The sequence below is a fragment of the Sinohyriopsis cumingii genome, chromosome 10, assembly GCF_028554795.1.
Source record: "Sinohyriopsis cumingii isolate HCF-2022 chromosome 10, ASM2855479v2, whole genome shotgun sequence".
NCBI lineage: Eukaryota > Metazoa > Mollusca > Bivalvia > Unionida > Unionidae > Sinohyriopsis > Sinohyriopsis cumingii.
Genome location: NC_142970.1, coordinates 36,193,169 through 36,216,352, shown reverse-complemented (window position 1 = coordinate 36,216,352; position 23,184 = coordinate 36,193,169). Strand labels below are relative to the sequence as shown.

Here is a 23,184-nt window from a genome sequence, read left to right as displayed (position 1 = left end):
ACAATGTAAATAAGTACCTTATGTATATTAACTTCAAATCTAAGGGTTGAAATTAATAATGACAAGAGGCTCAGGTGAACCTTATATTGCTCACTTGATTTACATAACTTTAAACAGCCAACTATATAATTAAGCAGACTGTTAGTACTACAAAGGCAGAAAACTATAAAAGATATCCCCAACATTAAATTTTATCCATTTTCCTCTAATCTGATAAAATATATTTCCAAATATAAAAACATAATTAATATGCAATCATCCCATTCATAACTGAACTCACTGTTATTGCAGAACCTGTCAAACACCATCATCATACTGCTTATTCATCAAGTTGGCACAGAATCTAATGAAAATCTGGTCTCCAAAGTGGTAATTCAACCAATCAGATACAAGATCAAACTCTGTTCTCTAGAGTGCTAACTCCACCAGTCAAATACAAGAACAAAATCTGGTCTCCAGAGTACTAACTCAACCAGTAAGATACAAGATCAAAATCTGGTCTCCAGAGTGCTAACTCAACCAGTAAGATACAAGAACAAAATCTGGCCTCCAGAGTGCTAACTAAACCAGTAAGATACAAGATCAAAATCTGGTCTCCAGAGTGCTAACTCAACCAGTAAGAGACAAGATCAAAATCTGGTCTTCAGAGTGCTAACTCAGCCAGTAAGATACAAGATCAAAATCTGGTCTCCATAGTGCTAACTCAGCCAGTAAGATACAAGATCAAAATCTGGTCTCCAGAGTGCTAACTCAGCCAGTAAGATACAAGATCAAAATCTGGTCTCCAGAGTGCTAACTCAACCAGTAAGATACAAGATTACATGTGCATCGATCCTGATCATCATGAAACATATCCAACATCATAATACTATAAGACCATTATATTTAACAAATTTAACCAAAATATAATCAAAATCGAAACAGTATACACAACCTAAATCTAACACATAATCTTACTAGTCTCAGATCATGATGATAGAATAGGCTTTACCAAATTTCATCCATTATTCTCAAATGACTCTAACGTTATAGAGCAGAAGAGAAAGTATGATGGAAAATGAAAAATAATGAGCATTGACCTTGACCTTGATGAATGGACCCATAATGTGGTATATGATACATTCAAGTGATGATGTATAAGTTTAAGTTATTGAGTGGAACAGAAAATACAGATACTATAAAGCTCATTACACAGCTTGATAATATATGAGTATTTGCCAAGTCTGATAAAAAAATAGTCACAAAAATGTTGGCAAGTTTGGCCAATCAGATGTCAGATGAACTCATTAATATGCATGGATCTCAATATCTTGTGCGCATCCAGGCTATTGATGATTCAAGCCTATTTACCACAAATGAACCAAATCAGATCCGAAACATGGCTTCGAGAGGGGTAGCAAACTCAGTCAATCAGATGCAAGATCACCTCAATATTATGCATGAATCTTACTCATTATCAAAGATCTTTATAATTTTATCAAAAAAGCCCAAACTGGATCGACCACTAAGGTGGCATAAGTCGTTAGAGCGTCATCCTCAGGTGTGGGAGGTTGCGGGTTCGAACCCCATCCGAGTCATACCAAAGGCTTCTAAAATGGTACTAACAGCTGCCTCGTTAGGTACTCGACATTAAGAGTTTAGTGTTAGGATTGGTTGGCCTGGTGTCAGGATAATGTGACTGGGTAGGACATCATGCTACATGTCTGCGGCATGATGCCCCAGTGCTAGACATCACTATAAACTGACACACTGCAGGCACTGTAGCGATCTGACTGAAAATGTTTAAAAGCTATGTTAAAAATCCAAATCACAAACACACACCAAAAATGAATCTGAAATATGGCCTCCAGAATTGTAACAAATGTCTGTTGATAGACACATGGATAAACAAAGTACAGAAGGCCAGCCCAAAAGCCCGCTTGGTCATATGGTCTTGTGAGCTAATAATAACAATGATGATGATAATAATACCATAGAGTTGAATGACAAGCTGTGAAATGTGTTTCATTCTGTCTTCCTGTTGGGGCCTGCCTTCCTCCAAAAATCTGTGAACAGTTCTTCGCAGTTCTTCTGCTTCTTGAGGAGATCGGCACTCAGTGATGTGCCGTCCAAGGTTAATAAGAATGGTGTTTCCCTCTCTGATCCAAGTCTCACTCTAAAACAGCATAAAATCAATTTGTAAACTAACTATGCCACAGAAAAAATATATATTCTATTCTTTATCCTTATTACAAATTTGAACAGCACACCTACACATAAAGCTCCATTCCTCCACTTTAAGCTTTTATGATGAGATTAAAAAAACCAGGCACATAAATCCTACAAATTGATTACCATCAGGTCACACCATAATTTATAATTCTTTAATGGGCATTGATAAAAAATATACTGACCAATAAGAATGCCATATAAATAAAGCTGACCAGCCATAAGACTTGTTGGGCACAGGCTGGCCAGCTATAAGACTTGTTGGCCACAGGCTTTTCTGTCAAATTTGCATGATTTAAAAGGAATGGTAATAAACACATTCACTAAATATGTAAATTTAACATGCTGGAAACATGATATGCCTGTCCAGTGTTTAATAGTCCCCTACTAGTAGGGTAAGGTTTACTCTGGAGGTAATTTTCAACCAATAGGTTTCAATGACCTAAATTCAGACCCATCAAGATCTTCTTATGCAATCAGTATTTTGACAAATCAAATTTTCTATTGGGTGTAGCAAAATTTCATGTAATAATATTGTTGACTTAGAAAACATGCATTTAAAATGTTTAGAAGTGTGATCTGATGCAGTGAATGCAACATTATGTTCATAAAGTACACACAGACCTAAATGACCTCCAATTACATTTTAGAAACTATAGTTCAAACTCCATCAGGATGCATGTTATACATCAGTGAGCATTATACAAAACCAAACATAATATTTCACACAAATGTTTTATGTATCTATCCTGATTTTATAAACACTATATTCAAACCTGTTTATCCATCCATTTTAAAGTCATTCCTTAATTTACAAGGTCATACAAAGACCAAAAGAAAACATAAATGATGCAACAGACCTCTTCAACCAAGTTGTAGAAGGTGATTGAAGTATCAAGCATTTCCCGATAATCTCGTACACTGGTGTGGAATGTTGTCCACTTTGTGTTCAGCATGTCTATCTCACGGTGAATGTGTGCTGCATCATAGTGCTTGTCTTTCACCATTAGTTCTGCAGTGCTGGTGAAGTTCTTAATTTTCTTCTCTATTAACTGCAGAATGAGAAAAAATGTGTTTTTGTCCAGACAAATAATGACAATTTGAATTACTAATTGCTTAATCAATAGTATTTTTCTTGGTAGCAGAGGAAAAAACATTCCCTAAATTTTCATGTTAAACCTTTCTGCAACAGTTTCTATGCGAAAACAGGCAGAGCCCTTCTTTGGTAGGAAATACACTAAACTTCAAAGTTGCATCTCAAATTTTTTCTGTTAGCACCAAGAAAATTGCTGATGTTATGCTGTGCATTTAAGAAATTGACACTTGATTTGTGATTTTAGGGGTTTTACACTATTATTTGCCCATGATAGGATATGCATGGCAGCCAGCATATTGGTGTAGGAAGAACCTGCTTAGAATCACTGACACACAGGAAGCTACTATCATGCTTTCTCCAATACCCACATTGGCTGGGCTTAGACTTGAACCCACCTTGACAAAGGTAAGATGCAAGTGATCTAGAACGGCAAGTGCCTTAGCCAACTTGACCACCAGGGCCCCCAAATGATGTCTGAATAAATCTAATTACATTGTTGCCAACTCCAAGGTACAAAAATACTGACTGCTTATGACACAAATACTGAGTGCTTATGACAAAAATACAGAATGCTTATGACACAAATACTAACTGCTTATGACAAAAATATAGAATGCTTATGACAAAAATACTGATTTTCAGGAACAAATACTGATTTTTAAAACTTTAATGCATATGTAACTATTTACAACATCTATAACCATCAGTAAAGTAGGACAGTAACTTAATTATTTAATGTCTGAGAATGATGCATGTGTTGCACTATTGTACCTCTGAATGGGCACTCTGTTCCATTTAGTTGCCCATTCAGAAGATGCAAGAATGCAAAATGCACTCAAGACATAGGCTGTTTATAGAAGCCTTTTCCACACCTTTTTTCCATACATTATTGATTCCAATGTACTATCTTTCATTGATGATCTGAATTCTGTGTGATTTTTTTTTACTCAACTGTTTTCCTTCTAGTACATGAGTAATCCTTTGCAATTTTACTGTCTGGAAAAATTCTGAATCTTCTGCTATCCTTTCTGAAGTCGAATATTATGAAGATGAGATAAAGTGATAACGGCAACTGCTTTGCAGTCTGATATAGTGGTTAAAGACTGGCATAGTAGCCTTTTTTTTGTATTAAAAAATGTATTTTTAACCAAAAAAAAGCACACCTGTATTCAGGTCCAAAATATGGAAGAATCACGGAAAACACAGGACACTTGGCAGCTATGTAATTAGGTCATTTACATATGTATACAAATATGTAATTAGGTCATTTACATACGTATACAAGTATGCTTACCAAATTTCATTTGTCTGCTTCAAGTGGCTGTTGTTATATTGTATACGAAGGCTTTTTTAAAACAATTTCAAAACTTTGTAACAAAAATAAAGTTTTCTAAAATGGCCTAAAAATCAGATTGTCTCTTGATGATCATGACAAGTCTAGAAGTTAATTATTTTTGTGCTATTATGTTAAAATGGATGCAGGATGGACACATGGTGAGGTACAGAAGGATACTGATGTGGAGTTTATTACATTGAAGTACAGAATGATATCTATGTGGACTTTCTTACAGTGTGGTAGAGACAGATATACATGAAGAGGCTATTACACTGTAGTACAGAAGGATAAGGTCAAGGAGGATATACATGTGGAGTTGATTACACTGCAGTACAGAAGGATATACATGTGGAGTTGGTTACACTGCAGTACAGAAGGATATACATGTGGAGTTCAGTACAGTGAGGTCAAGGAGGATATACATGTGGAGTTCATGGCATCATATAAATACTTTACCAAACAAAATCAAACATTTAACATTTTTTCCTTTCCTTTCCTAAACAATAGCAGGCCACATTTGTAAAAACCTTAATATTTAATAAAGCTTATTTGCATTGTACAAAATTACTCCTTTAAATGAATTAAGACTGCATTCAGATTCCAAACTATTCTCAGACAGTCACTCACCTCTACAGTCATTTCAAACTGTCTAAAGGCCTGTGAGGTCATTTTGGCAGCTGAGAGTGAATTACCATAACTGCCTCTCCTGGCCTGCAGGTGGTGATGAAGCTCGTCTATTTCTGAGTGGATCTGCAACAGTAATAAACAAGTGGTGGTTTTTGTATGTGAAAATATTATGACTGCATGAAATGTTTTATTGTGATTACATTTTTACAAATTCATCTGCAGTGCAAATAGATCAATAAAATGTATTGTGCATCTAAGCTTAAAAAGATTTCAAGCTTATAAAGGTCTTTTCACAAATGTGTCTTGTTAATTTTTGTTTATAATTGTTTATTTCTATGTAGAAATATCAACTGAAGAAACTAATGTTAAGTATAACTGTATAGTTAATTTCAGATGGAAGTAATTCATTTCAGTTACAAGATTTAAAATTGCCAAGTTTTGTAACCATTTAAACATAATTGTTTATAAGTCTCTTCCAACTACAAAAAAACACACACCCTCATCTTCCATCACACAATGCACTGGCAGATCTGGATCTATGTTGTTTATTCTACTCATTACTCCTAACAAAATGCATAGATCCAGATCTGCCAGTGTATTATGAGACAGCAGACCCGGGTCTATGCAGTTGGACCCAAGTTGTAAGTGGGTACATAGAGTAACAATCCCTAGAAAACTTTTCATCAAAGCCCTTACCTCTGGTAATTCAGCCCAAGAATGATGTCACTGACAAATGGTCTTTGATGATGTCATTGATAACCGGTCTTTAATTATGTGATTGATAATTGGTCTTTAATCAGTGTTTGTCACATTCATGAAAGTGATTTGTGTTTAAGTCCCAGCATCTTTATTCTAAACATGTTTTAATGTACACAGAATGATCATTTATTTTCTGCACAAGACTTACAGAATTAAACTCATCATTTCTCAGTTTCAACCAATGAATCTTTCCATTTCTTTGGTTATCTTTTAACTAGATCTGGCATTATCAGTTTCAACCAATGAATCTTTCCATTTCTTTGGTTATCTTTCAACTAGATCTGGCATTATCAGTTTCAACCAATGAAACTTTCCATTTCTTTGTTTATCTTTCAACTAGATCTGGCATTATCAGTTTCAACCAATGAATCTTTCCATTTCTTTGGCTATCTTTCAACTAGATCTGGCATTATCAGTTTCAACCAATGAATCTTTCCATTTCTTTGGTTATATTTCAACTAGATCTGGCATTATCAGTTTCAATCAATGAATCTTTCCATTTCTTTGGTTATCTTTCAACTAGATCTGGCATTATCAGTTTCAACCAATGAATCTTTCCATTTCTTTGGTTATATTTCAACTAGATCTGGCATTATCAGTTTCAATCAATGAATCTTTCCATTTCTTTGGTTATCTTTCAACTAGATCTGGCATTATCAGTTTCAACCAATGAATCTTTCCATTTCTTTGGTTATCTTTCAACTAGATCTGGCATTATCAGTTTCAACCAATGAATCTTTCCATTTCTTTGGTTATCTTTCAACTAGATCTGGCATTATCAGTTTCAACCAATGAATCTTTACATTTCTTTGGTTATCTTTCAACTAGATCTGGCATTATATGATGTTACCTTAATTCTGTTTCTACTATTTAAAGCACAATAAAAATTAGAATAATCATGCATACATTTAACTATTGTTTGCATTAAAAATAAAATCTGATGCAAGATCAATTTAATTGATCTAATGTTGTCTTATCCTGTTTTGATATAAAATGTCTCACCTGTCTGAGATCAAAGTTGAACTGACAGATCTGGAGATTTTGTCTCAACCGCCTCTCCTGTTCTTCCCACGACTGGTTCCATCTTCGTTTGTAATCTTCTGCAGCAGTAAGTACTCGCTGTACATCTTCCTTGGCTGCTGTCTCTGCATCCTGACAATACAACATGTAACAGTCAGGAAAGTAAATAAACAAGTCTAAAACAATTGAAATAGCTAAATGTAAAATGGCTGTTCCATGGTGAATACAGCTCTAAAATTAACATAATTTTGCAACCGCATGTCCAGGGCCTTAATCTCTGATCTATCAATCAAAGACTCTTTAGAGAGCTGTCCTTCTTCAAATATAATGCAATTATAAAGTTGATAAAACTTGGGTCCTTGAGGAATGTAGATTTATTATGTGGAATCCAAAAAGACAATTGAAGCTCATGTAACCCTGAGATTAACCTGTAGGCTTGAGATTCAAAAGAAAGATTACAATGTCAGCCCATGTGACCTTGACACTTCTCCTTGCTGCTTCAAAAATCACTATAGAACTTCCCCTGCCCATGTATAGTCAACAATTAGGTTTATGAAAATAAGGCCATAAAAATAATAGTTACCATGCAGAAAGGAAAATTACATTTTCAGCACAAGTGACCTTGACCATGGATCTATCCCAGGGACAGATGGATTTACTACATCCCCAGGAACCTTCAGTAGGGGCAATATGGAAAATTAAACCAGTTAAAGAAAGTGTGAGATGACTTTAAGCAGCTTCTCCAATAACAACATTTGTGGTATTAATGATTCTGTGAATTAATTAAAATTCTAATATCTGCATTGTATAGAAAAGTGGACATTGTAGAATTATATTTTATATAACATATTTCAAATATTTTTCTAATATTTTAATTTTATCTTTATTTACTAAAACTTCCTCTCTCGATCTTCTACACTGTATTAATCATGACTAAATTGTCCACCTACCACTTGCCGAACTCTTAAGACAATTTTCTCTCCTTCATCTGTAGTGTAGGTGATCAGGTTATTAATCTCTTGCTTCTTGCGTTTATGTTCCTCCAGCATTGTCTCAGCTCGATTTAAGTCAGACGGCAGGTCAGACTCCATATATTCCTGCTCAGTCTTTTCAATCAATTTGTCCAGCTGGAAAACAGAAATGATCTCCAGTGAGAACCTGTGTTCATAATACAAGGCACAAGCTTTATTATGCTTTTATTACAAATATTCATAAATACAAATGGAATATTCCCTATTACATAATAGCTTGCAAACCACATAATGCCAATAGATGTCATGTCTGCATTATTACATCCTTCTAAATACCATAAATTAAATACCATATTTGTACCTGTCTTTAACAATCTCTGTTATAAATGACCACCTGTCATTTATGACCAAAAAGACAAAGTCTTTTTACATCGAATATGAATAAGTTCAATGTATCCCAATATCAAACTCATTCTTTATCCATACTCAGAACAAAATATGCATGTAATTGTGTGTATGTTGGTAAACAATGTGATGGCAAACAAACAGCATAGACCTGATCTCTTGGTGGATTATGTGATGGCAAACAGCATAGACCCTGATCTGTTGGTAAATGATGTGATGGCAAACAGCACAGACCCTGATCTGTTGGTGGATGATGTGATGGCAAACAAACAGCATAGACCCTGATCTGTTGGTGGATGATGTGATGACAAACAAACAGTATAGACCCTGATCTGTTGGTGGATGATGTGATGGCAAACAAACAGCACAGACCCTGATCTGTTGGTGGATGATGTGATGGCAAACAAACAGTATTGACCCTGATCTGTTGGTGGATGATGTGATGGCAAACAAACAGCATAGACCCTGATCTGTTGGTGGATGATGTGATGGCAAACAAACAGCACTGATTCCGATCTGCTGGTGGATGATGTGATGGCAAACAAACAGCACAGACCCTGATCTGTTGGTAAATGATGTGACGGCAAACAAAGAGCACAGACCCTGATCTGTTGGTCAATGATGTGATGGCAAACAAACAGCATAAACCCTGATCTGTTGGTGGATGATGTGATGGCAAACAAACATCACAGACCCTGATCTGTTGGTAAATGATGTGATGGCAACAAACAGCACAGACCCTGATCTGTTGGTAAGTGATGTGATTGCGAACAGCACTGACCCCGATCTGTTGGCAAATGATGTGATGGCAAACAGACAGCACTGACCCTGATCTATTGGTGAATATGATGGCAAACAACTAGCATAGACCCTGATCTGTTGGTAAATGATGTGATGGCAAACAAGCATCAAAGATGGCAAAGAAACAAAATAGACCTGATCTCTTGGTGGATGATGTGACGGCAAGCAATCAACATAGACCCTGATATGTTGGTGGATGACGTGATGGCAAACAAACAGCATTGACCCTGATCTCCTGGTGGATGATGTGATGACAAACAAACAGCATAAACCCTGATCTCTTGGTGGATGATGTGATGGCAAACAAATAGCATAGACCCTGATCTCTTGGTGGATGATGTGATGGCAAACAAACAACATAAACCCTGATCTCTTGGTAAATGTGATGACAAACAAACATCAAAGACCCTGACCTGTTGGTAAATTATGTTATGGCAAACAAATAGCATAGACCATGATATGTTGGTGGATGATATGTAGCAAACAAACATCAATCATAGATTCTGATCTGTTGGTAATTAATATGCTGGCAAACAAACAGATAGACCCTGATCTGTTGGAAATTATGTGATGGCCATGAAGCAGCATAGACCCTGATCTGTTGGTAAATGATGTGTAGTGAACAAACAGCATCAACTCTGACATGTTGGTAAGTGATGTTTAGCACACAAAAAGTACAAACCCTGATCTGTTGGTAAATGGTGTGATGTAAAGTAGAAACAACACTTAGAATTTGGGTATGTATAATACACAGCAAGCATATTAGATTTTTATTTTCCTGCCCAGAGAATCATTCTATTAATTTTTCCCTTCATTTTCAAAGAAAATTTGTATAAAAAAATTCATATCAAGAAAAGCCTTACCTGATCCAAGTTTCTGAAGAACTGAATAGTCATCTTGAGAAGAATTTGATATTCATGGATTCTGGCTTGGAATCGCTGGTGTACTTTGATGAGTTCATTAACAATTTTCTCCTTCTCACCTTTGGTATCCCCTTTGAGGGATAAAAGCTCTGCAGTTTTCAAATGTTCTTCAATCTCTGCCTTGGCTTTCTACAATGTTATTCAAAAGATTTAATTTAATGTTTTCCTGGGAATGTGAGCAACCAAAAATGGCAGAATGTTCCTTTTCCAAAACAGAAACAAGTATCATGACAAGGTACTGATCTATGATGCACTGCAATATAAGATACCTGATTACTTTATTTAGTGAGAGAATACAAAACCAATTATTTCCTAGCTTAATCCAATTCATATCCACATCATTTTATTTATTGTACGGTGTTACTGCTTATTCTAACAGATGAGTCATGTTACAGCAGAGTCAAATATTACCCATGGAAAAATGATGAGAAAATATGTATCTAAGAATTATTTCATACCTACATGACAATATTCATAATTATTTTGGAAATTGTTATGCAATGCTGTCACTAGTTAATTTATAATATAACTGTCACATTAAGGATTTGTTTTTCTTTCACTGAAACAGATTAGTTGTCAAGTGATATTCTACACTTTGCTAGAGATAAATGTAGGCTTGCAAAAATTAGAATGTACTTATGTTTGATGTCAAATAAATAGAAATCCTTATGTCTGATGTAAAAATAAAAAGGTACGTTTATGACTTTTGTCAAAAACATTGGAAGACTTATGTTTCACATCAAATAAATAGGAACAGTTATGACTTTTGTCAAATAAATAGTAACATTTACATTTGATGTCAAATAAATAGGCACATTTATAGCTTGTCAAATAAATAGAAACACGTTTGATAAATAAACAAGCACATTTATGACTTTTGTCAAATAATAGTTTTATGTCAAATATAAAGAAACACTTATGTCTGATGTCAAATAAATAGGAACACTTATTGATGTCAAATAAATATGTACATTTATGACTTTTGTCAAATAAATATGAACACTTATGTGTGATGCCAAATAAATAGGAACACATATGTCTAATGTCACATAAATAGGAACACTTGTTTCATGTCAAATAAATAGGAACATTTATGACTTTTGTCATATAAATAGGCACATTTATGTTTGATGTCAAATACATAGGAAAACTTAAGTTTGGTGTACAATAAATAGGAACACTTATGTCTGATATCAAATACATAGGAACATGTTTGAAAACTGATATATATGCCAAATAAATAGTAACACCTATATATAATGTAACATAAATAGGAATATGTTGAAGAATAAACATTTTTCTCATGGTGTTCTTACCAAAGTATGTGCAACTAAGCTACTGGTGATTTTAGAACTGTAATGCTTTTGGAGTACAAGAAAAATCAAGTCATATATCTGATTATGTCTCTACACAGTTCTAATTAAATATGGAAGTGTCACACAGGCTATTACTGTATTTTACAAGATATATATTTAAAATCAACTTGCACTGATTTTAAAAACTTTTACTGTTTTTAAAATCAACAACCTGTACTGATTTTAAAATCCAATAACTTTTACGGGAATGTTAATAGTGGTCATGTTGTCTGGAAACAAAACATAAATGTAATTTGGTGCAGCCATGTCTGCAAAATAAAGCATAAATCTAATTTGGTAAGATATGTCTATAAATCAAAAGCATAAATGTGATTTGGTGAAAGACATGACTCAAAACAATTTTTTTATAAAATTTGCCTACTTTTAAAACTCAAAGTTTCCCTTTATAAATTCATCAATAAATTGACATTTGATCATGGAACCTAAATATCCCACCTCAGTGCCTGAAAACTAATTTAAACACAAACTTTAATGAGCTGAACATTTGTCTGGACAAGGATGACACAATATGCCCTACCCATTCACACTAAGGCATTAAAATAAACTAAAGTTAGTATGGAGTATGCAGATGGAGTGACTATAACATGCTAAAATGGCAGTCTGATTAAAATTGACATCTACTTAATTTAAGTGGATCTGATGAACACTGATACAAGGTCATATTTTTTGACCTTTTTCATTCACCAATCAAATTAAAACTTCATATTTCTGAAAATGAAAACTATCACCAGGAACTTATCATTCCTAACCATATCTCCAACACAAAATACATATCTGACAGGCTATTCAAATTAAGTGTGCAGGGAATTCCAAAGACCTGAAGGTCATTAGTTTTAATTGGTTTCTGTCAAAGGTCCAAAGGACATTACTTTTAATTGGTTTCTGTCAAAGGTCAAAAGGACATTATTTTTAATTGGTTTCCATCTAAAGTCAAAGGGACATTACTTTTATTAGTCTCTATCAGATCTCAGTTATGTTGGAGATTTTAATCAGATGGAATCTAATAAAGTTCCATGGTGGTCATTAAAATAAATGGCATGATAAGAGATATCAACATAAAAGAAATATACTTAAATGGATGCCAGGCTTCAACCAAAAAGTGAAACTTTCTATGAAATTAAATTTCTATATATGCACTATATATTGTGGATCAGGTCCTTTCCTCTCCATATTGTGCATGGTGGCATGCATGGGTATAATCTGTCTATCTACAGCTGACCAATATTGCCATTTCCAGAATATAAGCTATAAAGGTACAATTTTTAGAGAGATGTATACATACATAGATACAGTATGTACTTTGGTCCCTCTGAATAATACCCCACGATATAAAAACAGGTCAATTTACAACACAGGTCCTATCATGGACCTTGTTATACTGGGTGACTTAATTACAGTTCCCTATTATTACAGCTCATTATAACATTTTTTTTAAAAACATCCATTATTAAATGCCCTTACTTATTATGTGTATCCATTATTTTATACCTTGCTTATTATGTATCCCCATTATTACATAGCCTTGCTTATCATGTGACCCCATTATTACATAGCCTCATTAAGCTCCCCATTATAAAATGCCTTGCTAATTATGTATGCCCATTATAACATAGCCTTGCTTATTGTGTGCCTCCATTATAACATAGCCTTGCTTATTATGTATCCCAATCATTAAATAGCCTTGCCTACTATGTATCCCCATTATTACATAGCCTCATTAATAACCCCATTATTAAACAGCCTTGCTTATTATGTATGCCCATTATAACATAGCCTTGCTTATCATGTGCCTCCATTATAACATAGCCTTGCTGATTATGTATCCCAATCATTAAGCAGCCTTGCCTATTATGTATCCCCATTATTACATAACCTCGTTAATCACATCATTATTATACAGCCTTGCCTATTATGTATCCCCATTATTACATAGCCTCGTTAATCACATCATTATTATACAGCCTTGCTTATTATGTATCCCCATTATTACATAGCAGCACTTATTATGTATCCCAATATTATTAATAGATGAAAGCTTATTAAAAAATTCATCAAATTTGTCCAGATTATGGTTAATATACTCCTCATATCAAATACACACAATGATTGAGATCATATCGGTTTTACACAACACCAACCTGCATGATTATATATTATCCAAAAATTGCCATGATCTTGTACACTTTTCACTTTATCATTTTCTTTCATGAGATGATTATAGTAATTATTATCAGTGCATTTTTCTTTCTTATTTCTTGAACTTAATTTACAATCACATCGTTTTACATCCAATCTTTCCAAAAGTTCATAGTACTAAAATACACTTGGGTAAAAAGTGGTATCATATCTATTATGTCATCATATAATAATCACATCATTTCAAGCTGTGCAATATGTGGTGGTTTAACAAATGCCAGCATCCTTAAACACCAGTTGTAAATTGGTCAGAAAGAGGAGGTTTCACAGGAAACAAAACTATATTTTGGAATCCATTATTAACCAGCAACCAACCATGAGTATCTGCCATCTTGCTTTATTAATAAATAAATAAAATGATGCTGAAACCAAACTTAGACATAATACCTACATAAAGATTAAGCTGGTTCACCTCCCCTTTTTAAGAACCGTGTATCTGGTTTTGGGGCTTTAAAAAGAAATAAGGCATGTTGGTTTTAATTTTGCAATAAATCTGATACAAGGACATCATAGCATATCGTCAAGCTCTGAATTCTGGACATTCTGGAATGGCTCAATATTGGTCGCAACATGAATAAAAGCTACCTTCACAGTGGGCTCAAATATGTCCAATTTTTGTTTTAATTCCTGAGCTTTCTCCATTGTATTTCCAAGGTCCCCAGAGATACACGGGTGGAAAAATTCAGTCTCTACTTTCATAACCCAGTCAATGGTCTATATTAAAATAACAGTGAGAAAGAAAAAGCATGAAAAATACAACATCAATGATTAAAACAATTAAAATCTGCCTCCAGTAACACATGATGGAAATGATTTTCTTGTTTCCTTGCATAGTTTGCCATAGCAACAAGTGATAGGACTTTGATGTTTTTGTTAAACTACCTAATGGTTGAGTGTGCCTAAAGTATTTCTGATGGAAACAATATAAGTTTAGTATCAAAGTGAAAATACCACTCTTGAAACAAGAAAATCAGTAACTGGAAGCATATTTTAGAAAGAAATTTAAATCATGGTTTTACCTCGAACTGTGGAAGGAATGTTTCGAGACGTTTTTGATATTCATTAGCCATCTCTATGGATGAGCCTAGTGGCCCAGCCAACATAGGGAAAAAGTCCCTCTCAAGTCTCAAGACCCAATCTATTGTCTGAAAAATTACAAGAATCTTGTGAGAACAATGGTCAAATTGATTTAAGCAGGTCACATCAAAAGCAGCAGGAAGCTGAGTGGTTAATTTTAGATGATATATAAAGAGAAAACAGAAGAGAGCAAAACACTCACCTGTACACCAATACCTGAACACCAACACCTGTACACCAATGCCAACTGTTAACACCTGACCAAAGTTCCAATTTCTGAGGAAATCCCAATTTGTAAGTTAATATACTGTCTAACTTTTATGAAGTAATACTGGTTGAGCATCACAAAACCTTGCTGACAGATAACTTGTCTTCTGGGACACAATTAATATGGCAGTTTGTACTGGAATTTCAGTAAATACAAGGAACAGACAAATTAAGTAATATAAACAAAGCACTCTCTACCTGGGATTCACATGTAATGTAAGGATTCACATGTAATGTAAACAAAGCACTGTATGCTTTGGATTTACATGTAATGTAAACAAAGCACTCTCTACCTGGGATTCACATGTCAGTGAAGCACCCTCCAACTGGGATTCACATGTAATGTAAACAAAGCACCCTCTACTTGGGATTCACATGTAATGTAAACAAAGCACTCTGTACCTGGGATAAAATATGTAATATAAACAAAGTACTCTCAACCTGGGATTCCTATGCAATGTAAACGAAGCATCCTCTACCTGGGATTCACATGTTATGTAAACAAAGCACTGTTTACCTGGGATTCACATGTTATGTAAACAAAGTACTGTTTACCTGGGATTCACATGTAATGTAAATGAAGCACTCTCTACCTGGGATTCACATGTAAACGAAGCACTCTCTACTGGGGATTCACATGTTATGTCAATGAAGCACTCTCTCTCTCTACCTGGAATGTACAAGATTAACACTCAATATGACCAATAAACAGACATATACATGTACCTGTTGAGGGAGCTATGTGAGCTCAGTTGGCAGGGCCCAGACTCTTGAGTTGTCAGCTTATTACCCACCAGGCCAGCCCAGTTGGCTGCCCTTGCATATCCATAGGTAAGACAGCTACCATTTCCTTGGCATGATTCAGCCAATAATGTGTTAACAGTGCCATTGGAACAAACCAAAAGAATTTCTTTTTTTTTTAAATCCTGTAGAGTCAGTAGTGTAGAAGACACTGATTCCAACCAATAACAATCAACTGAAGACAATGCAACATGAAATATCGGTCTCAGTGACCTAGTAATGGAATGATTGAGTCATACATACCACAGATAATATCTCCAAAGGTACATAACCCAAGTAATATTACTGGTCTAAATGCAGAGCTGAAACTGTCATTGCTGCCAAAAATGTAGATAAAAGTATTCTACCTTTCATGTTATGGAAAAATGAACAATGGCTCCATGGGAAAACTAACATGACTAAAATAATACAAAACTGAACTACGTAAAATGGAGAAATTGAGAATTTAACAGACAGACATATGGGCAGAGAGATGAGGTTAACACTATGATTCTTCCTCATTTGTTGCGGATCAGATACAAATGATGTCCTCATAAGCTATCAAAAGTTGGCCTCATGGTAAAAAGGGTTTTTTCAAATTTGATCCAATATAGCAAACATGAAAATTTGAATCCCTTACTTTTCACAATAAACTTTATTAAGTAAAACCTGTATTTTAAACTAAATGAAAAGGTCAGAAAAACCTCTTATAAATGAGCAGAAATGGAATTTAAATTCAGTGACTAACTACAAACTTTAACTTGTTGTATTCATAGACACAACTTGCAGCCTGTTGTCTACAATCAGAAAACATTAAACACAGCCTTCAGCCTGTTGACTACATACATAAAACATTAAACACAACCTTCAGCCTGTTGACTACATACAGAAAACATTAAACACAGCCTTCAGCCTGTTGACTACATACATAAAACATTAAACACAGCCTTCAGCCTGTTGACTACATACATAAAACATTAAACACAACCTTCAGCCTGTTGACTACATACAGAAAACATTAAACACAGCATTCAGCCTGTTGACTACATACAGAAAACATTAAACACAACCTTCAGCCTGTTGACTACATACAGAAAACATTAAACACAACCTTCTGCCTGCTGTCTACATACAGCAAACCTTAAACACAATCTTTAGCCTGCTATCTATATATATAAAACATTAAATACAACCTTTAGCCTGCTGTCTACATACAGAAAACCTTAAATACAACCTTCAGCCTGTTGTCTAAATACATCAAACCTTTAATACAACCTTTAACCAACTGTCTACATACAGCAAACCTTAAACAAACAATAATTGCTGTCCACAAAGTGTAAGCCATAAACGAACTCTAGCCTGCAGTCTACACTGAACACACCTAAAACACAAACTTGAATCTGTTGTCTATATCTAATAAACCTTACACACAAACTTTTACCTCAAATATTTCCCCATAAACTGCAAAAAGATCAGTTAAATTGGATAAAATGAACTAAATAAGATTAAATCAAGTGCCAATGAACACACAGCAGTGAAATTTTAAATAGATACTTGTTTTATGGGCTCTAATATAGAAAATGCAAGTTTTCTTGCTGCATACGCAGATGTAAATGTAGACACATATGTCATTGATACAAGAGTCACAGCATAAGCTCTCTGGTACAGGTGAACTAGAAATCATTCATGGAATGGTCACAAAGGTTATGAGTTATTTTTCAATAAACAAAGATTCATGTGGACAAATAATCCATTAAATAGTGTTAAAAATTATTTACAACATCTAAAGTTTCAAGTTTGCAAGATTAGAAAAATGCCATCAAAGATAAGTTTGTGAAAACACTTAAGTCACATTGAGGGGTTAGCAAAATTCTTCAAGTGCAATTAAATGTTAGAAAAAATGCTTGTGCAACACTGCGGTTGGTTAAAATTGCACTGTGAAGCAAAATGTACTGATTCTTGTACATATATTGGTACCAATTATAAACCAGTAATAACTTTTAAAAAGTGATATTAAAAATATCTCACAATCACATTTAGCAATTTGTATAAAAGATAATTTTGTGCAGAAACTTTTGTTATAAATAATCACAATGAACAGTCTAAGTAAGGTCACAGTAACATCTGACTGATTACACACTGCAGAAGAATAGTTTTAGACACAAGATTATGACAATGAACTGACCTAATGGCAAATCATAAATGACTGTTTATTCAAGTTAATAATAGGCTTTCCTCAGTGTGACTTGACAAAGATAACTGTATCTAAGATATTGACAAGCAAAAAGGGAAAATAGAAAATTTTATTTTTTTCTGTTAAAATCATAACAATGGAGAAAAATGTAGCTTCAAGAAAACATAATGAAAAAGTTATGTTGAAAATATAACAATAAACTAACTGTGATACCAGCCTATGAAGGATACTCAAAGGAGGTAAAAGTTTCACTCACACCCATCAACAAGTGTTCATAAAAGTTTAATGTGAGATTAACAGGTGTCATAAATGTGGTCCTTTAGACAGTACCCTTCATATGGAGTTATCTGCCTTGATAGATTTCATTGCTATTCCTTACAAAATTATGGATTTATTTAAACCAAAAGATTTGTTAGCACTTGCTTACAAACCGATAACTCTCCAAGTCTTATCATGCAAAGTGGCTGTACATACCCGTCTTGCATCCTGGACAAATTGGTGCCATTGTGTTTTAAACTGTCGACTTGATGATGCTCTTTGTTGCCATGACTCCCACTGTGCTGTGAGTCGTGACATTCGCTCTCTGACTTCAGTCAGAATTGATTCGGTGATGGTTACAGTATGACGAATTTGTAATGTTGCATCATCCGAAATCTGGAAAGAAACGTCAATTTAAAGTCAAAGCAACACAATTTTTAAGTTTCAGCATTTCCTGAATTATGTCGAAATAATTACTTTTTACATACATGTATAAAGAATCAAATTCAGTGAATTTTTGTCTCTGGCCTATAGTTGTGAGGTCAACAAAAGTATACAAAACTGAAATATGGTCCTTGTGACAGCTGTAAAGATGAGGTTGACCAGCAGACATGGAAAATCACCAAGGTTCCTGTTCTATTTCAAAGGGCATTTAGGCAAATTTACACATTGTCGCGGGCCGCATAGTTCATTAAGTAAAATAACTAATATTTGAAATAGCAAAAACAAAAGGTTTTTCTAAATAACATCTAATTAATTTTCAGTTGTTAATATGTTGTTAATATTTGAAAACTTAAACTTCAAAAGAAGCACATTTAGTTGATAAACAGAGTAACATAAACAGAGTCAGTGCCAATGATGACTTGTTCCTAGACCGCATGAAAACCCTTGGCAGGCCGCATGCGGCGCGTGGGCCGTAATTTGCCCACCCCTGGGATAAAAAGTGAATTGCAACACATCTTATGACAGCATAAAAAATATCAAATTTCATTCATGCATCTTACAAAGCTTACAAGTTAGTGTGGAGAGGAAAATTTTCCTGAAACCAAACCTATTGGCCTGCAACCCTAACCTTTAAGATTAAGGCTCTCAACAAGGTTGTGTCAGGGAAAACTTCAAATACTGATGAAATGTGGTACACAAGAGGCTTCCTAATGATAGTGTATCTTATTACAAGTTTCTTCTCTCAAACAGTTCTAATGATGTGGAGAGGAATGGAAGTGTAATGGAAAACTTAAAGTTGTGGAGAGGAATAGAAGTGTAATGGAAAATTTAAAGTTGTGGAGAGGAATGGAAGTGTAATGGAAAACTTAAAGTTGTGGAGAAGAATGGAATTGTAATGGAAAACTTAAAGTTGTGGAGAGGAATGGAAGTGTAATGGAAAACTTAAAGTTGTGGAGAGGAATGGAAGTGTAATGGAAAACTTAAAGTTGTGGAGAGGAATAGAAGTGTAATGAAAAACTTAAAAATACTCAGCATGACTATCACCCTGAAGAAAAAAACATGATGTACCCACTGATGGATAATAAAACAGGTAATATATTACTGACCATGAAGGATATAACAGGCAACATAATACTTACACTGGTTTATATAACAGGTAAGTTATTAATTATACTGGATAGTATACAGGTAATGTATTACTTATACTGAACAATATAAAAATAACCTATTACTTGCAATGGCTGATACACAGGTAATGTGTTATTACACTGGATGATACACAGGTAATGTATTACTTTTACACTGGATGATACACAGGTAATGTATTACTTACAGTGGATGATACACAGGTAATGTATTACTTACATTGGATGATACAGGTAATGTATTACTTTTACACTGGATGATACACAGGTAATGTATTACTTACAGTGGATGATACACAGGTAATATATTACTTACATTGGATGATACTCAGGTAACGTATTACTTACACAAATGATACACAACTGATGTATTACTGACACTGGATGATACATATGTGTGTGTGATTTGGATTTTTAATGTAGCTTTAACGATTTTTCGGTCATATCGCTAAGATGTCTGCAGTGTGACAGTTTATAGTGATGTCTAGCACTGAAGCATCATGTCGCAGAAATGTAGCATGTTGTTCCACCCAGTTACATTATTCTGCCACCAGGCCGACCAGTCTTAACACTAGCCTCTTAATGTTGGGCTGCTAGTGAGGCAGCTGTTAGTGCCATTTTTATGTCTTTGGTATGACTCAGCAGGGGTTTGAACCCACAACCTCCCACATCTGAGGCAGATGTTCTAACCACTGGTCCACCGGAGCAGTAATACACAGGTAATGTATTACTTAAACTGGATGATGCGCAGGTAATGTATTACACTGGATGATATGAAGGTGATGTATTACTTACACTAGATGATATACAGATAATGTATTACTTACATTGTATGATACACAGGTGATGTATTACTTACAATGGATGATACACAGGTAAAGTAGACCTGCCAACCCTGACAAGTCCATCTCAGTAAGGCAGTTGATTTTTTCTGTAAGTTTGACCAGTTTTCAGTAAGGTTTAACAAAAGATCATAAACTGCTATTGTAAAGCTGGAAAACGTAATTTAAAGTTCAGTATTTGGAATGAGCAGCAACGATAAACATTATGTTAAACTGAAAAGTTTGTAAAGTATGCGTTGATTTTATTTACCACTAATACAGTGCACAAATTTTAGTTCCAAACCCTATGCAGCTCAATGGCTTGTTGCTGTCTCTCAACTTGACGTAATTCCTGGAAATTCTTTTTCCTTTTTCCATGACGACAGCAATCATATTTCCTGCCACGAGTCATACTCAAATTGGCACGTGATGTCCAATAAACATAATTGTGTCCATTCCAGCTTTTATTCATAAAAATCTGAATATTCCTTTTTATTCTTCCTGTGTTGATTATTAACACTTTTCAAGAGGCTTATTTTCCCTTTCATCTTAAACATACACTGCTTGCTTTACACCATTTTTTTTAAAAATTATATGATCAACAGTCTGATCATGCAGGTGCTTCGCATGAACAAATAGGTGCAGATTAAAGAGTCTGATGTGCTGCTGTAAAGTTAGTCTGGTTACCTGACCGATTTCATTACTTCTAATATAAAACCTAGATCCAAATCGAACATGGATGAACAAATTTCCCGGATTTGTCAGCAATGATCATTTATCCATAGTTTTTGCTTTATACCGTAAGTTAGTATTTCAGGGGTATTTTTTGTAAGACTTATGGCAAAATCGTAAGAGTTGGCAGGTCTGGTAATGTATTGATTACACTGGATGATACACAGGTAATGTATTACTTACACTGGATGAAATACAGATAATGTATTACTTACATTAGATGACATTTTCAAAAATGCTCTGCCTTTGTCATCCATTTCATGGAAAATCTTTTCACTAGATTTCCAAATGCTTTCTGTTTCTTGAACCACTGATTCATTAAGGTCCTGCAAATCTTCCGTCTCAGATCTTAAAATATGCTCAAGGCTGTTCATCGAGTTGGTCAGCTGAAAAGACAAATTTAAGCATTAATTATCCACATGTAAAGTTTCTACACATTTTTCAAGGCTGTAACATGATACAACAACTTGTTACAAGACTGTTCTTAGGATCCATAATGGTACAACATATTATGGGAAAAACAACAATCAGCTGGGGAGCGATACATGTACAGCCAAGACTATGTAACAATGACTTGTGTATGTTTTATGTGTGATAAACTAAACAGGTTAATTATGATGTTAAAAGAGTTCAAACTAATTGTAAAATATTACATGGCAATGACCAAAGAAAAATGCATTAGTGATACAGGGACCCATGTACATACCCATATTACAAACTGAAAAAACTTGACACAACTTATATTTTTACAATTTTATGATTGCTATAATTTTCCTTCACTTTTAGCAAAAGTGTTAAAAAATTATAATACTAGTCAAACCCGAAAACGATCCCATATGGAGGGAGCACTTACCTGTTGTAACAGCCTGTGGAAGGAGACATACAGAAGAGACAACTGGATACGAACTTCTGTGACTCGGTAGAGTCGCTGGACTTGCTTGTGAACTGTGTCGACCTTCTCAGCAGCAGATTTGGCTTCCCGGTCCCCTGACTTGACCAGGCTAACCGCTGCCTCTGACAAGGACTTCATGTCCGTATTCTTGTCCTATGGAAAGGAATAAAATGATTGCTGACCCATTATGACCTTATACTCTTTATGACCTTAAAAGTCAATCTTTTGTTCATCAATCATTGGTATTTTAATCTTACAATTTTTATTTCACAATATATTTTGATTAATGTAAAACTGTATACCTGACCTTGTCCAAAATCAGTAAGTTTTGTAAACATGTTTATCTCAACATGAGTCCAGAACATTGGAAATTCCCCATATGCCTGGTCTACCAGTTGCTTTCCACATTTTACATTATAATTTTAGTAACAGACCTTCTAAGATTTTATCTTGTAAACATTATGAACCTTCATAACTAAATTTTCCATTAGGTAATAGGATTTTTTAGAAAAGCTAATTGTGACCTGAGGTCAAGTAGAAGACTAAATAATCTTGCTTATCTAGAAATGTTCATTCATGCTGTAAGATCTGAGCTGAATCAGTTGTATTATTTTTGTATCCAGTATTTCATTTGAGCTGGAATTTATTTATTCAAATTATTTAAATCAAGGTATTCTTCTCTGGAAATAAAGAGTGTTCAAAAATAACATTCTTGGAAACAAAGACTTGGAATTATAGTGAAATTCAAATAGGGATATATTTTTGGATTATATTATGGTCATTCCATAAAAAAAACTATTGGCACATTGCCAAGCACATCAACACTTTCTGTGTTGGATTCATTTTGGAATACCAC

General features: G+C 34.4%; 1 protein-coding gene across 38 annotated transcripts in view; it reads right to left on the bottom strand.

Annotated features, from left to right (window-relative positions):
• The window catches only part of LOC149789875 (uncharacterized), a 704,306-nt gene that overhangs the window by 628,872 nt on the left and 52,250 nt on the right, over positions 1–23,184 (bottom strand). For 37 of the 38 annotated variants that reach the window (XR_016423748.1, XM_089971882.1, XM_089971888.1 and 34 more), the window contains exons 11-20: positions 22,290–22,481; positions 21,652–21,822; positions 18,511–18,690; positions 14,304–14,432; positions 10,087–10,275; positions 7,997–8,173; positions 7,029–7,178; positions 5,268–5,390; positions 3,069–3,260; positions 1,972–2,155 (exon numbers count right to left, since the gene is read on the bottom strand). Coding sequence is in view for 37 of the 38 variants with exons in the window: in XM_089971882.1 (XP_089828008.1) it covers positions 1,972–2,155; positions 3,069–3,260; positions 5,268–5,390; positions 7,029–7,178; positions 7,997–8,173; positions 10,087–10,275; positions 14,304–14,432; positions 18,511–18,690; positions 21,652–21,822; positions 22,290–22,481 (1,687 nt within the window). In the remaining variant the exon portion in view is untranslated. Of the gene's footprint in view, positions 1–1,971; positions 2,156–3,068; positions 3,261–5,267; positions 5,391–7,028; positions 7,179–7,996; positions 8,174–10,086; positions 10,276–14,303; positions 14,433–14,737; positions 14,864–18,510; positions 18,691–21,651; positions 21,823–22,289; positions 22,482–23,184 lie in introns of all 38 variants that reach the window. The other variant, XM_089971883.1, reaches the window with a different exon arrangement.